The 14,330-nt window shown below is 35.1% G+C and overlaps 1 protein-coding gene across 1 annotated transcript in view; it reads left to right on the plus strand.

Moving 5' to 3' along the window:
* Positions 1-14,330, plus strand: part of SEC23A (SEC23 homolog A, COPII coat complex component) — a 90,391-nt gene that overhangs the window by 20,804 nt on the left and 55,257 nt on the right. The window contains 6 exon segments of the mRNA XM_058293538.2: positions 1,860-2,096; positions 3,492-3,549; positions 3,758-3,844; positions 4,788-5,024; positions 8,309-8,388; positions 9,307-9,451. Of these exon segments, the coding sequence (XP_058149521.1) occupies positions 1,876-2,096; positions 3,492-3,549; positions 3,758-3,844; positions 4,788-5,024; positions 8,309-8,388; positions 9,307-9,451 (828 nt within the window). The 5' untranslated portion in view covers positions 1,860-1,875.

A 14,330-nucleotide genomic window follows, 5' to 3' on the forward strand; every position in this document is an offset into this window, starting at 1 on the left:
ACGTAATGGGAGGGATGACAGTACTAGAATTTATATTCATTTCTGTAGCATGGACTGAATTTCTCTTCCAAAGTATGTTGTTTCTCCTCTTAATTGCCTCCTGGGTTAGATCCGAGGTTGGCATTTTCTAACTCCTCTCTGACTATTCTAAACCCTTGTTTTATCATTATTTCTCAATAGCCACTTCTTGAAAGCTCATACCATCCTCCTCAAAGTTGTCTCCTATTTTATCTTCAGGATAGGGTTTTCTTAAAAAGTTTAGTCCTATATTTGGTTCTTTTTTCATTCTTTATCAGCTTTTTGAAAACCTGTTATCTCTTTTGATTAGTGTAAATTCTCTTGTTTCGAAGATTATAGTATGATAGGAAGAAATATTGTTTTTTCCTTTAATTTTTATCATTTCTTTTAAAGATGAGAAAGTCCTTCTTAGCTACCTGAGATTCTTAGATTTGCTAAGCTTCACTTTTTATAATTTATATCAAAATATATTTTCAAATTTTTTCTAAAATTATTTTTGTATCTTGTCCCCTTTATATTTTATTCTCAGTCCCTCGACATAACATCAACCGCAACATCTATATAGGTCCTTTTGGCACCCTAGCTTCATAATTCTTTAGTTCTCTTAACTTGATGTTCTTCATCTCTCTGCTTTCAGTTACAAATCTTTTGGCCAGCCACATGACACTTGAAACTCCTTCAAGACCTTTAAATTCTGCAATTTCCTTCCATGCCTTGCAGTTTAAGTGCATGAGATAGCACTGTTGACTAGGAAGGAAAGCTGACATCCCATTCAGGTAGTTAGAGAGAAATAAGATAATTGTTTTAGTACTGGTTCCTTCTCACAACAATATCCTCCTCCCCCAGTAGTGAACTTAAATTATTACACTGAAATGATAGATCTCAAATTAGAGTTTAAAATGCTCTCATAAATTGGAATGTTATAAATATTGTGAATTAAGTTTCTGTAAGAGGTTGATTTGCAAGTCATAGGAAATACCATTTATCTAGCATCTTATTTATTGTGTCACAATTATCGTGTCTTTTGGATAACAAAATAATTATTTCTTAACCAGAAGTACCCAGCATTAGGAAAAATCTTTTTGTTACGTACCATTAAACATTCTCTTCTGGAAATTTTTGTGGAAACTTGGCATTTTCTGGATAGAAAACCATATGGGTTCCAGATTTTTTAAAAAAATTATTTTTATGTCAATGTTGCATGTTACTCAGTTGACACAAGACAAGAACTACAATAACAGTAAATCTGTTTTAGTCAGCAGTTACGCTCTCCCCTATTTTTGTTCATTTCTCAATCTTACGGGATTTGGAAAGATGTCCACTTTGACTACTTCAGGTTGAGAAGGGACGTTGACGTTGATATTATGAGGAAGAGAAATGGAATTGTTTTGTTTGCAGTTGAGGCTCATCCCTGGGAGTTATGTCCCACATTGGGGGAAAGTAGAATTTTGCATTTTTGATAAGTTGTTTATTAGAATGATATAACTCATAAGGCTGACTTGGAAAACGTAGGCTCTAGATTTTTCTCCTGTTTTTCCTTTTGTTTCCTATAGGTCCTTAAGAAAAAACAGCATTTACTTTTTTTTTACCATAGTTTTCAGGAGTGAATAGCAAGGATAAAATATCTCTTACTTGGCTTAACAGATACTGAGTTCTTAAGAGTTTTAATTATTAATTCATTAATATTGTTAGGGTTATTGTTGCTAATTTTTTCTGAGATAAATATTTATTTTTGGTTAGGATTTTTAATGGCTTAATATTGCTGGAAGTGGGAAAGTTTACTTATTTTGAATCTTAAGAGACTCCTGGATTTTTTGTTAATATCTTTTATTTAATTGCAGAAATAAAACGTCTACAATGACAACCTATTTGGAATTCATCCAACAAAATGAAGAACGAGATGGAGTCCGATTTAGTTGGAATGTTTGGCCATCAAGTAGACTAGAAGCTACAAGAATGGTTGTTCCAGTGGCAGCCCTATTTACACCACTAAAGGAGCGACCTGATTTGCCTCCTATTCAATATGAACCTGTTCTGTGTAGTAGGACAACTTGCCGTGCAGTTTTGAACCCTTTATGGTAACTAAAACTGTGGAAAAACTCATGTGGCAATATGAGCTAAAATATGTAATTTCTTTGCTTGTTTATATAAAAATACTTTTGTTGTTGTTTAGGTTATTTTTCCAAATTAGGAAAGTCAGAGAAACCTGAAGAGCTGTAAACTTTAGGAGCTTTCTAGTTGTAGTGAGTTGATAATGAATATAAGGGAGCCAAATGTAAAAATGCTACTATAAAAATCACTAGATCCAACCAGTATTCTTTGGTGCTGGCTGTGTAGCAACCTAGCTTACGTCATTAGAAAAGCCAAAATGGAGTTCCCTGGGAATTTGGAAAATGTTGATTTCTTGTTGCTTAAGCCCAAATCTCAGCAATCATCTTTTATTCCTCTTCCTGTTGCCTCTCCCTGCATCTGATCCACTGGCAAATCTCATCATTTCCACTGGTAGAATATTATGGATTTTGTCTCCTTCACTCAATCTTTGCTACTATCACCCTACTTCAAGAGATCATTTTTGTTTTCCTCCTAATTGGTCTCCCATTCTTGTCTTTTAGCAGTCCATTCACCCAGTAGCTAGAGTTTTAGACTAGAAATCAGATTATTAAGGTCCTCTAGTAGCATTGTATTATACCTGGAATGAAAAATCCAAGACCCTTATCAAGAGCTATAAAGCCTGAGATGATGTAGCATCTGTCTGTATTTCAGTCTTCATCTTGAGTCATCCACTTATTTGTTCTTTTCTATGTTATACCTTAAGCATATTACCTCTTTCTGATCCTTGAACATACTAAACTTAGGCATTCTGCCTTGATTGCTCTTCCCGCAGATTTTTCTGTGACTGGATCCTGCTTTCATTCAGGTCATACTTCAAATATCTAAGGAGGCATTCTTTTAAAGTAGTCCTTCCAAACACATTATCATGTCCTGCTGTGTTTTCTTTAATCTTTATTATCACTATCTAAAATTATCTTGTGTATTTTATTCACTTAATTGTCTATTGTCTGTCTTTCCCTTCTAGAATGGTAGCTCTTTGAGAGCAGACACCTTTTTTGTTTTGTTCACTGCTGTATCTAGAATAACGTTTGGTACACATTAGGCAATTGAATAAATATCTTTTTGAAATGAATGATCGGAGTGCAGATGTTACTAAAGGAAAATAATAGAAATATCTTAGTTTTATTGTTGATATTTGCTATATAGTAAAAGTTATAGTATATTCACCATTTGGGTAAACTTGTATGTACTGAAAGTATGAGTTAAATATTGGCAACATTTAAAAATAATGACTTTTAAAGATTACATTGACTGACAGTTTGTATTCATATTTTAGAAAAATTAATTTTATTGAACAGTATTCTTATAAATATTGTTGAATTGAAACATGAACTAATACATTTTTACTTTTCTTAAAACAGTCAAGTAGATTATCGAGCAAAACTCTGGGCTTGCAATTTTTGTTATCAAAGGAATCAGGTAAGAAAACCCCCATTTAAGCTGTTAATACTATCATACTATTTGATCACACAGAAAAGTGTATACTTAAAAATAAAATGATTTAATAAAATTACCTATTTTTAAAATAATTAAATGATCAGCAAATGATTCTTTTCAGTTTAAAATTTCATTACACTTTCTGACAATTAATTTGCTACAAATTTTTGTGTTTGTTTTTTCTATCTAGTTTCCACCTACTTATGCTGGTATATCTGAACTGAATCAACCTGCTGAACTTTTACCTCAGTTTTCTAGCATTGAATATGTAGTTCTGGTAAGAATATGAGAGCAAATCTTTAAATTTTTAAAATTTTAAATATCTAGTAGTATACTTCACAAAAAAGTAATTGTTAAATTGAGATGACTTAAAAGCTATCATCCTTGATTCTCACTTTGAATTGTTTGAGCATTTCAAACGTAATAACTGTCAAGATCAATTTGAACAAGATAATTTCTCTTTTATACCTATATATGGGTGACCAGATGGATACTGGGCATGGTGTGATGATCTGTTATACTGTGTAGATCAATTAAGTATTAATCTTGCTTGTGGTTGGAAGGTGAGTTCACAGATACTTAGTTAATATGGAACCTATTGATGTATCTCAAATCTAGTTAAATCATTTTAGCATTGGTCCTTGTTAGGAACATCATTTTTCTTCCCTTTCTGAACACCGTCACGTAGGTGTCTATATATTTTAGGGGAGAAAGTGAAAAGATATTTTGATAGCTTTTATGAAAATTATGGTTCTCTTGAGCCAGTCAATTATTTGTCCAGCATGACAAGTTTCTAGTTCTGAAAATTTGAGTTTAGATAATTATTTTATAAAAATTACCTCACTTTATTTTTAAGCTACGTATTTGCAATTTTAGTATTTTAAAAGTAGAAAATCCTTGTTATAAGAAATGAAAGCTTATGGATTTAAATAAAATGGTAGATGACAAATCTCTCCATAACTATAAATAATATTTTAAAACCTGATTTTTCATTTAATGATGATATGTCTTAGATATCTTTCCATGACAGGGTATATAACCTAAAAACATTTCTGAAATGGCTATATTTGGATTTCATTATATGGGTGTACTGTAAATTATTTTATTAGTTCTCTATTGTCTATCCTCTTATATTGTGCAGAAGTGTTACTACCTTTAAAACAACAAAACAAAAACAAAAGCTTATATTTTCTTATTTTTACACTTACTTTTTTAAAAAGCGTGGTCCTCAGATGCCTTTGATATTCCTCTATGTGGTTGATACTTGCATGGATGATGAAGATTTACAAGCTCTCAAAGAGTCTATGCAGATGTCATTAAGTCTTTTACCACCTACAGCTTTGGTTGGACTTATTACTTTTGGGAGAATGGTGCAGGTTCATGAGCTTGGATGTGAGGGCATTTCAAAAAGCTATGTCTTCAGAGGAACAAAAGATCTGTCTGCCAAACAACTGCAGGTAAATAACAAAAAGCAGTTCATCTCTCTGTCAGCATCACTCTACATATGTTATCATCAGTTTTCTTATATTTTCCTTAAATAGTTATCATATAGATGGAAAACCCTTCACTTAAAATGGGGTCTTTATGATTTAGAATGAAATTGAAGGAATTTTACTAACAATTTGAAGGACTTATAGAAAAGGGATGCTGAAGGCTGAGAAAAAGCAGCCACAGAATTATGGCTTTTGTTTCTTGCCATCTCACTTAAGGACTTAACACTTTTATTGTTTGCCAATGGGAGATATTTTGAGGATTTGGGATTTATTAATATATGAACCTATGGATATATATATTTTTCATAAGCTGGGACAATATTTTTATCATTGGGACAAATCATACTTTATTTTTGTAGGCAAGTGAGTTATGTGTAGGGTACTGGAGTCATCTGGGGAGATTTTTAAAAATCTTTGGTCTGCCAAGAGATTTTGATAGACTGTGAGAGAGAACATGAGTGAATGTATGTTTGTACTGGGAGGTGGTAGAAGGGTAGGATTGTTATGTAATTATTTTGAAAAATCTTTGAGTGATTCTCAAAGATTTAGCATCTCCGTTATCCTAGGAGATGCGAGATAAGTTTGCCATGGAATAGACATTATCAGACTTTCAGGGCATTGGGTGTTCAAAATGAAAAAGAAAAGAAGAGGAGATCTTGAGGATGACTCTAATTTGAAGCTTAGAGACTGAGAGTGGTGCTACAGTTAAATGAGATAGAACATAATAGAGGAATTTGCAGACTTGGATAGAGAGGGTATGAATTCAATTTTATAAAATTTAAGGTGCTTTTGGGTTATCTAGGAGGAGATAACTGGTAGATGATTAGAGTTAACAGTTCTAGCTTAGAGGTTTAGCAATTATTGGTATATAGGCATGACTTGATATTCTGAGATTGAATGAGATTTTTCAGAAGGAAGAGAAGACCAAGGATAGACTTTGCTTTACACATATTGTGTGAGGCATTTGAGAAAGAATCTGGAGACTGCCAGAGAATGAGACAGAAAACTAGATGGAAAGAGAGAACAGAGTGGCCAAGAGAGAAGAAATTTAAAGAAGATGGTGGTGTTAACACAGTGAACTTTTGAAGAGTGAAGGAGAGTTGAGCCTTTGAATCTACTATTATACTTGACTAATTGGTCTAGAGAAGGAAAAGTCATCAGGTTTAGAAGTATTTTAATGGAGATACAGGGCAGATTGTACATTTGAACAGTGAGTAAGATTTGAAGAAGTAGAGAAAATTAGTCTGTTCTTTGATGAAATTTGTTGTTGAAGATGAGGAGGTATGAGATAGTGGGGGAATTTGAGAAAGAGTACAAAGTTAAAAAGGTTTACTTTCAGAGGAGGTAGATGAGTGTGCTTCTACACACTAAAGAGAGAGAGTGAAAGTAAGATGAGTGAGGTTTCAGAAGACATAGTAGGGAATTCCTTCAGGAGCATAGGAAGCAAAGTACATTGGAGAGAAGTAGTATAGATTTCCTTGAGACAGGAGAGAAGGTGAGCAAGTTTTAACCTTTCTGTGCCTTTGGTTTTTCATCTGTAAAACAGGGATAATGATAGTGTGTACCTTACAAGGTGGTCAAGAGAATTAAATCAATTGTGTATATAAGTGTTTGCTATTATTAGTGTCATTATTAAATTAACTATTTAAAGTAGTTTAATGTTAGTTCTGATTGTAGAGTACTTTTTATTTAAGTTGTGTACTGCATATGTAATGCATAAGGCATCTTTCTTTTTGTAGTAGGCAAATTAAGTGTATGCCAACAGACTAAATTTTGTTCCATTAAGAAGTTTTTATCTTTCTTCTCTAGCCATCTGGTTGGAAAGAGTCCTAGGTTTTAAATCTTAGACTCTTCTAGTTGTGTGTTCTTGGATTGATCTCTTTGCTTGTTTTTTCATCCTTCATGCAAAGGGATAACTAGTATCTATTTTGCAAGGTTATCATTGGTACGAAATGAAGTAATGTGAGAATACTCAGTATAGCGTAAACCCTTACAGGACTTTGTAGCAAAACCTGAATTAAAATCTTGCTTTGCCACTTACTAGTTGTATAACCATAGGCAAGTTACTTAGACTTTATGAGTGTTAATTTTCATTTATATAGCAGGTATAAAAATTCTTCTTTATTGTTTCTTTGTGGTTTGTTTTTTTTTGGGGGGAGGGACTGGGGCCAGAGATTGAACCTGGGCCCTTGTTAAGTGGGAACCTGGTGCTCAACCACTGAGCCACATTGACTCCCCTGGGTTGATTTTTTTCGTTTGTTTGCTTGTTGTCTGTTTTTTTGTTTGTTTTTTAGGAGGCACCAGGAACCAAATCCAGGACCTCCCATGTGGGAAGCAGGCGCTCAACTGTTTGAGCCACATGCGCTCCCTCATTATTGTTTTGTGAGGAAATAAGGCATATAAAGAGTTCAGTACAAAATCTGGCATATATTAAGTCCTCTGTAAAGGTTGCTGTTCCTACTAGTAGTATAAGTAACACCACACTATGAATTCATTAAATTTTTTCTTGGCAAATTGTTAGACTTTCTGGTTTTCTGTTATATACTTTTATTCTCTTATATCACTGAGCATTTCTAGGTTCAAGTAAACTTCAGTAAAATAACATTTTTATGAGTCTATAGAGGAATTCTGTACATATCTGAAATTCAAAGCAAACCTGTCAGTTCAGTTAGGTATTACATCAGAAAATTAAGAGGTATATACATATGAGTATGGGGATCCCTAGCAATCCCCTTTTATATAATTCCACATACTTATCCTTTATAACATTTATCACAATTGCGATTTTACACTTATCTGGTGATTTGATTAATTCCTGTCCATTTCATTAAGATTTTAATTTCCAGGAGAGCAGGGATGATATTTTTTTCATCACTGTATGCCTGGCAAATAGCAGGTGCTTAAGAAATAGTTGCTGAAAGGGACAAATGAATATGAGTTAAGAAGGTTCAAGTTACATAATAACTAATTTTGACTGTTGTTTAGAAATAAGGCATTTCTGAGCTAGTATCCCTCCTCTTAGTTCACATAATACTTTGCACTTTGCTCTCTCATCATGACTATTTCATTATGTTACTATTATGGTTTACTTGACGGTCTCCCTCACTAGACTGTTTGCTTTCTCATGAAAGAGACCTTTTTTTAATGTGTGTTCCTAATGCTTAACACAGCACTTTGCACATGGTAAACAGTTAATAAAGCTTTGTAGAAGTAATTACATGGATTTCACACAAAGAATCTCTTTACAGGAAATGCTGGGACTTTCTAAAGTACCAGTTACTCAAGCAACACGTGGTCCTCAGGTACAGCAGCCACCTCCTTCCAATAGGTAATAATGAAATAGTATTAATAATTGGTAATCAAATAATTATTAAATTATTTGATAATTAAATAATTATTACCTCATTAACAAGTAATTAAATTTCCAATAGGAAATAAATTCTTATTGCAATAAGAATTTTGCAGTTCATGCAGCTATTTTAAGCAGACATTCAGCAATAACATATTGTTAAAATAACTTGAATGTAGACATTCAGCAATGACATTGTTAAAATATTTTTAGGAATATATATAGATTGCATTAGTATCACTTTAAAAGGCGTGAAGCAGAAATATATCACTGAAATGGTTGATTTCTCATATTACAATATGAGGAATTACTTTATATTCTGATATGTTCCTGATTTTCTACTTTTAACTTCAGAAAAACTTAATTTTTGTGGCTTGAGGGCAGCCAAGCAAAAAATGGTCTTCAAAAACTTTTCATCTTTTCTTCTTAGCCTCAGAGGTAGCTTTTCCTCTTAGACCTCCTAAATAGCGGTGGTATTACTAAAACTGTTACTGTATCTTCTCATAATTATTTCTAGTAACTTCAAAACTTAGTAGATTATTAAATGCAAGATTAAGTCCTGAAGTAATATTTGGTTTGTGTGTTTTGCTTATAGCAGTTGTTCTCAAAATATGGATCCTGGATCAGTAGCAAAGCATCATTTCAACTTGTTTGAAATGCATATTCTTGGGCCCTACCTCAGACCTACTGAAACAAAACTTGTGGAGAGGGAGCCCAGCAATCTGTTTTTAAACAAGCCCCTCCAACAGATTCTGATGCACACACACGTTTGGAAACCATTGGTCAACAAGTGTATTCAAAGTATTTTTCTTTATTTTCAAGGAGGTGAATAATTTGTTTCTGAAACCCTCATCCAGAAACATTTATAAATAGCTTTTATTTAATTTTCTTTTGCAGATTCTTACAGCCAGTACAGAAAATAGACATGAATCTCACAGATCTTTTGGGAGAACTTCAGCGAGACCCTTGGCCTGTACCTCAGGGGAAGAGACCTCTGCGTTCTTCTGGGGTGGCACTTTCCATTGCTGTAGGACTACTTGAGGTAGTGGAGATGTCTGTTTTTGGGACTGTAAATGTATGCATGCATGTGTATGTGCAGAATATGTACAAGATAATGTTGCATGAAAAAAATCAGATCATAAAACAGTGAATATGTGATTTCATTTACGTAAAGTTATCTACAGTATCCTGTTGTGCATAGCGAGGATTCTGGAGGGATATTTACCTAATCCTTATTAACAGTGGTGAGATTTGGGGAATTTTCTTTTTAAGTAGAATTGGAATTTTTGCATTATACATATCTTTATAATTAGATAGAAAAGAAAGTTTAAAAATAGTTGTTAAAAAATTTGTAACAGTATTAAACTTACAGAAAAGTTGAAAGTACTGTGCAAAGAACATTTTTTTTCCCTGAACTATTTGAGATTTAGTTACCAGTGTGATATTCTTCTGTTTCTTACCAACCAGGACATTCTCCTACATAGTCACAATAAAGCTATTAAAATCAGAGTCTTAACACTATAGATTATTGCTGTTAAATACTCCATTCAAGTTTTGCCATTTGTCTCAATAATATCTTTTACTAAAAGGATTTAGTTCAGAGTTCTGCATTAACATTCCCTGGTTACCTCTGTTTAGTCTTCTATCTGAAACAATTCCTCAGTCTTGCTTGACTTTCATAGAAAACCTTGCAAAGATTCAGGTCAGTTATTTTGTAGACTGCCCCTCAATTTGGGTTTGTCTGATGTATCCTCGTGATTAGATTCAGGTCTTAATCGCTAACAGGAATATCACAAGTAATACTGTTCCTCTTATTCTATCTGGTGGCATGTGATTTTCATTTGTCTCATTACTGATAATTTCCATTCTGATCACTTTATTAAGGTTGTGTTTGTCCGTGTTTCCATTGTAATGTTACTCTTCCCTCTGTGTAGTTTATAAGTAAGCATCATATGGTGAGGGTCTGTGAAACTATGTGAATATCCCATTTTTTCTCAGACTTTCAATTTATTCATATATTAATTGGTTCACTATGGACTCATGATTTCCTGCTTTATCCAGTGAGTATCATCTACTACTATCATTATTTTTTTTCTTTTAGCTTTTTACTTTGACATAATTCCAAACTTAATGACAAAAATATAAGAATGGTTTAAAGAATTCCCTTATAACTTTCACCCACCTTCCTCAAATGCTTAAATATTAACTTTTTAAAAATTTATTTTATCCTTTTCTCTGTCTCTCTCTCTGTGTATACAGTGATATATATAAATATATATAAACACATACATATAAATCTTTTTTTTCTTTTTTTTGAGGTACCAGGGCCAGGAATTAAACCTCGGATCTAGTATGCGGGAAGCCAGTGCTCATCACTGAGCCACATTAGCTCCCCTGAGTTGATTTTTTAGTTTGTTTGCTTGTTTGTTTTTAGGTGGCATCAGGGACTGAACCTTGGGACCTTGCATGTAGGAAGCAGGTGCTCAACTGCTTGAGCCACATCTGCTCCCCACACATAAATCTTTCTTTAAATATTATTATTTATTTATTTATTCCCCCTCTCCTGCTGTTTGTGCTTACTGTCTGCTCTCTGTGCCCATTTGCTTTGTGCTTGTCTTCTCTTTACGAAGCATCAGGAACTGAATCTGGGACCTCCCATGTGGTAGAGAGGTACTCAGTTGCTTGAACTACCTCAGCTCCCTGCTTAGTTGTGTCTCTCATTGTCTTTCTTCTTTGTATCTCCATGTTGCGTCATCTTCTTGCATCAGCTCTCCGTACCTGCCCATCATGCCGGCTCACTGTCTTGCTTCATCTTCTCCAAGAGGCACCAGGAACTGAACCCAGGACCTCCCATGTGGTAGGCCACATCTGCCTCCTTGTAAATCTTTAAAAGCCATTTGAAAGTCAGTTACATTGTGTCTTTTTTTTTTTTTTTAAAGATTTATTTATTCTCCTTCCCCAATGTTGTGTGCTCACCCTGTGCTTTCTGTGTCCATCCACTTTAGGTAGCACTGGGAACTGATCATGGAACCTTCCAGAATGGGAGAGAGACACTCAATATCTTGCGCTGCCTCAGCTCCCTGTTCTGCTGTGTCTCTTATTATCTTTTCTCTGTGTCTCTATTTATTGCATCATCTTGCTGTGCCAGCTTTTCTGCATGGGCCAGCACTCCGTGTGGGCCAGCTCTCCACTCAGGCTAGCTCACCTTTACCAGGAGGCCCCAGGAATCAAACCCTGGACCTCCTATATGGTAGATGGGAGCTTGAGCTGCATTTGATTCCCTAAACATTATGTCTTTACTTTTAAATACTTCAGTGTGCATTTCTGAAAAACAAGAACATTGTTTTGCGGGAAGCGGATTTGGCTCAGTGTGTAAAGCTTCCACCTACCACATGCAAGGTCCAAGGTTCAAACACAGGGCCTCCTGACCTATGTGGTGAAATTGGCCCACGCGCAGTGCTGATGCGTGCAAAGAGTGCCCTGCCATACAGGGGTGTCCCCGCGTAGGGGAGCCCCATGTACAAGGAGTGCGCCCCATAAAGAGAGCTGCCCTGTGCGAAAAAAGTGCAGCCTGCCTAGGAATGGGGCTGCACACACGGAGAGTTGACGCAGCAAGATGACACAACAAAGAAAGACAGATTGCTGGTGCTGCTGACAAGAATACAAGTGAATACAGAAGAACACATAGCGAATGGACACAGAAAGCAGACAACTGGGGGGTGAGGGGAGAGAAATAAATTAAAAAAATAAATCTTTAAAAAAAAAAAGAACATTGTCTTGCATGAATGCAGAAGTTAAAATCAGTTAAAATTGATGTAATACTATTTTCTAATCTGCAGACTTTATTCCAGTTTAACCAATCACCCCAATAATATCCTTTTTTTTTTTTTTTTTTTTAATTTTTTTATTTTTATTGACTTTGTAATAATATTACATTAAAAATATATATGTGAGGTCCCATTCAACCCCACCCCCCCACCCCCCCCTCTCCCCCCCCCCCAACAACACTCGTTCCCATCATCATGACACATCCATTGGATTTGGTAAGTACATCTTTGGGCACCTCTGCACCTCATATACATTGGTTCACATCATGGCCCATACTCTCCTCTATTCCATCATGTAGGCCCTGTGAGGATTTACAATGTCCGGTGATTACCTCTGAAGCACCATCCAGGGCAGCTCCATGTCCCGAAGACGCCTTATAGTAAAAGAAAATCCCAGATTATGCATTACATTCGGTTGTCATGTCTCTTTAGTATCCTTTAATCTTGAATAGTTCCTCAGTCTGTTTCATGACTTCGATATTTTTAAAAGTACAGACTAGTTATTTTGTAGACTGATTTTTAATTTGGTTTTGTCTCAGTTTCCTCATGAGTAGGCTTCAGTATTTTGACAGGAATATTACAGAATCAATATTGTTTTCTACTTAATGCAGCATATCAGGAGGACTATGAAGTCTTTGATTTCTTTTGATGTTAGCTTTGATCACTTGGTTAAGGAATTTTTGCTAGGTTTCTCCACTGTAAAGTTACAGTTTGTCTCTTTGCAATAAATATGTATGAGGAGAAACTTTAATGGTAGGTAAATATCCTGTGTATATCTCAGATTTTCACCCACCAAGTTTAGTATCCATTGATGATTCTTCCCTCAATCAGTTCTTACTATAATGGCTGCCAAATAGTGACTTTCTAATTCCATCATTTCTTTACCTTTATTTGTTGGTTTTGTACTTGAGGAAGAACATTCCTTTCTCCACTAGAACATATGTATATGTATTTGTGTGTGTGTATATTCTTGGATTCTTATTGTATACAATGGGTTATAATCATTTGCTGTCATTATTTGTATTGATGCTCAGATTGTCTTGGATTTGGCTAGCGGGAACCCCTTCAAGTTGACTCTTAGGTACTTTACAATCTGTCCTCTTCATTCCTTGAATACCACCTTACTTTCTGGTACAAGTTGTTCACACTTCATCTTAAACTTTCCCTATCCTAGACCGGAAATCAGCCATTTAGAAGCCATGTTTCCTCTTAGCAGAGAATAGCACTTAGAGATCAAGATCTCGGTGCTTGGTTGGGTGTATTGTTACTGGGATGTAATTGCTTCTAGGTCCTAGTGGATAGAGCTAAGAAATAAATGTATGTGCCTATTTATATGTATTTTTTATACATATACACATATGTAAGGGTATGTGTGCATATATACACATATATCTATATATGCCTGCATTCATCTGTATCTCTATTTAAAACCTCAAAACACGCTAGAGATTACAAATGAAGAGTTCTTTCAGTTATATTCAATTCCAATTCAACACCACAGGATTTAGTCTATCCTTCCCACTTTCCATATTTGTAACTCCCTTCTCTGACAGTGAGAAACTGGCTCCATTATTCAAAATACGTTTACTTATTTGCGTAGTCCTAGATACACACAAAATAGTTTCAAAATTTTTTGTTCACTTCTCTGAAAAAGAAATATTAGAGTTAGGGCATAGTATTTGTTTAAAGTGCTGAGGATTCAACAGACTCTAGCACCTACAATCTGATTTATTGGACTTACCACACTCAGCTAAGATGGAGGTGAAGAAGGACAACCACCACACCATGGAGCCTAGAGTGATTACAACTGAAAATGGGAGGATTGCATCCAGCATCCAGGTGGAATCTGAGCCTCCTCTTGACATAAAGGTGCAATGGAAACAACCAATCCAGTGTCCACATAGAAGAGGTGGCATTGGATTGGGAAAAGTGGACATAATGGACAAAGGGTATGGGGAAAGGCAGGAAGAGATGAGAGGTGGAGGCGTCTTCGGGACATGGAGCTGCCCTGGATGGTGCTTCAGAGGTAATCACCGGACATTGTAAATCCTCACAGGGCCTACATGATGGAATAGAGGAGAGTATGGGCCATGA

The sequence above is a fragment of the Dasypus novemcinctus genome, chromosome 3, assembly GCF_030445035.2.
Source record: "Dasypus novemcinctus isolate mDasNov1 chromosome 3, mDasNov1.1.hap2, whole genome shotgun sequence".
In the NCBI taxonomy this organism is placed as follows: domain Eukaryota; kingdom Metazoa; phylum Chordata; class Mammalia; order Cingulata; family Dasypodidae; genus Dasypus; species Dasypus novemcinctus.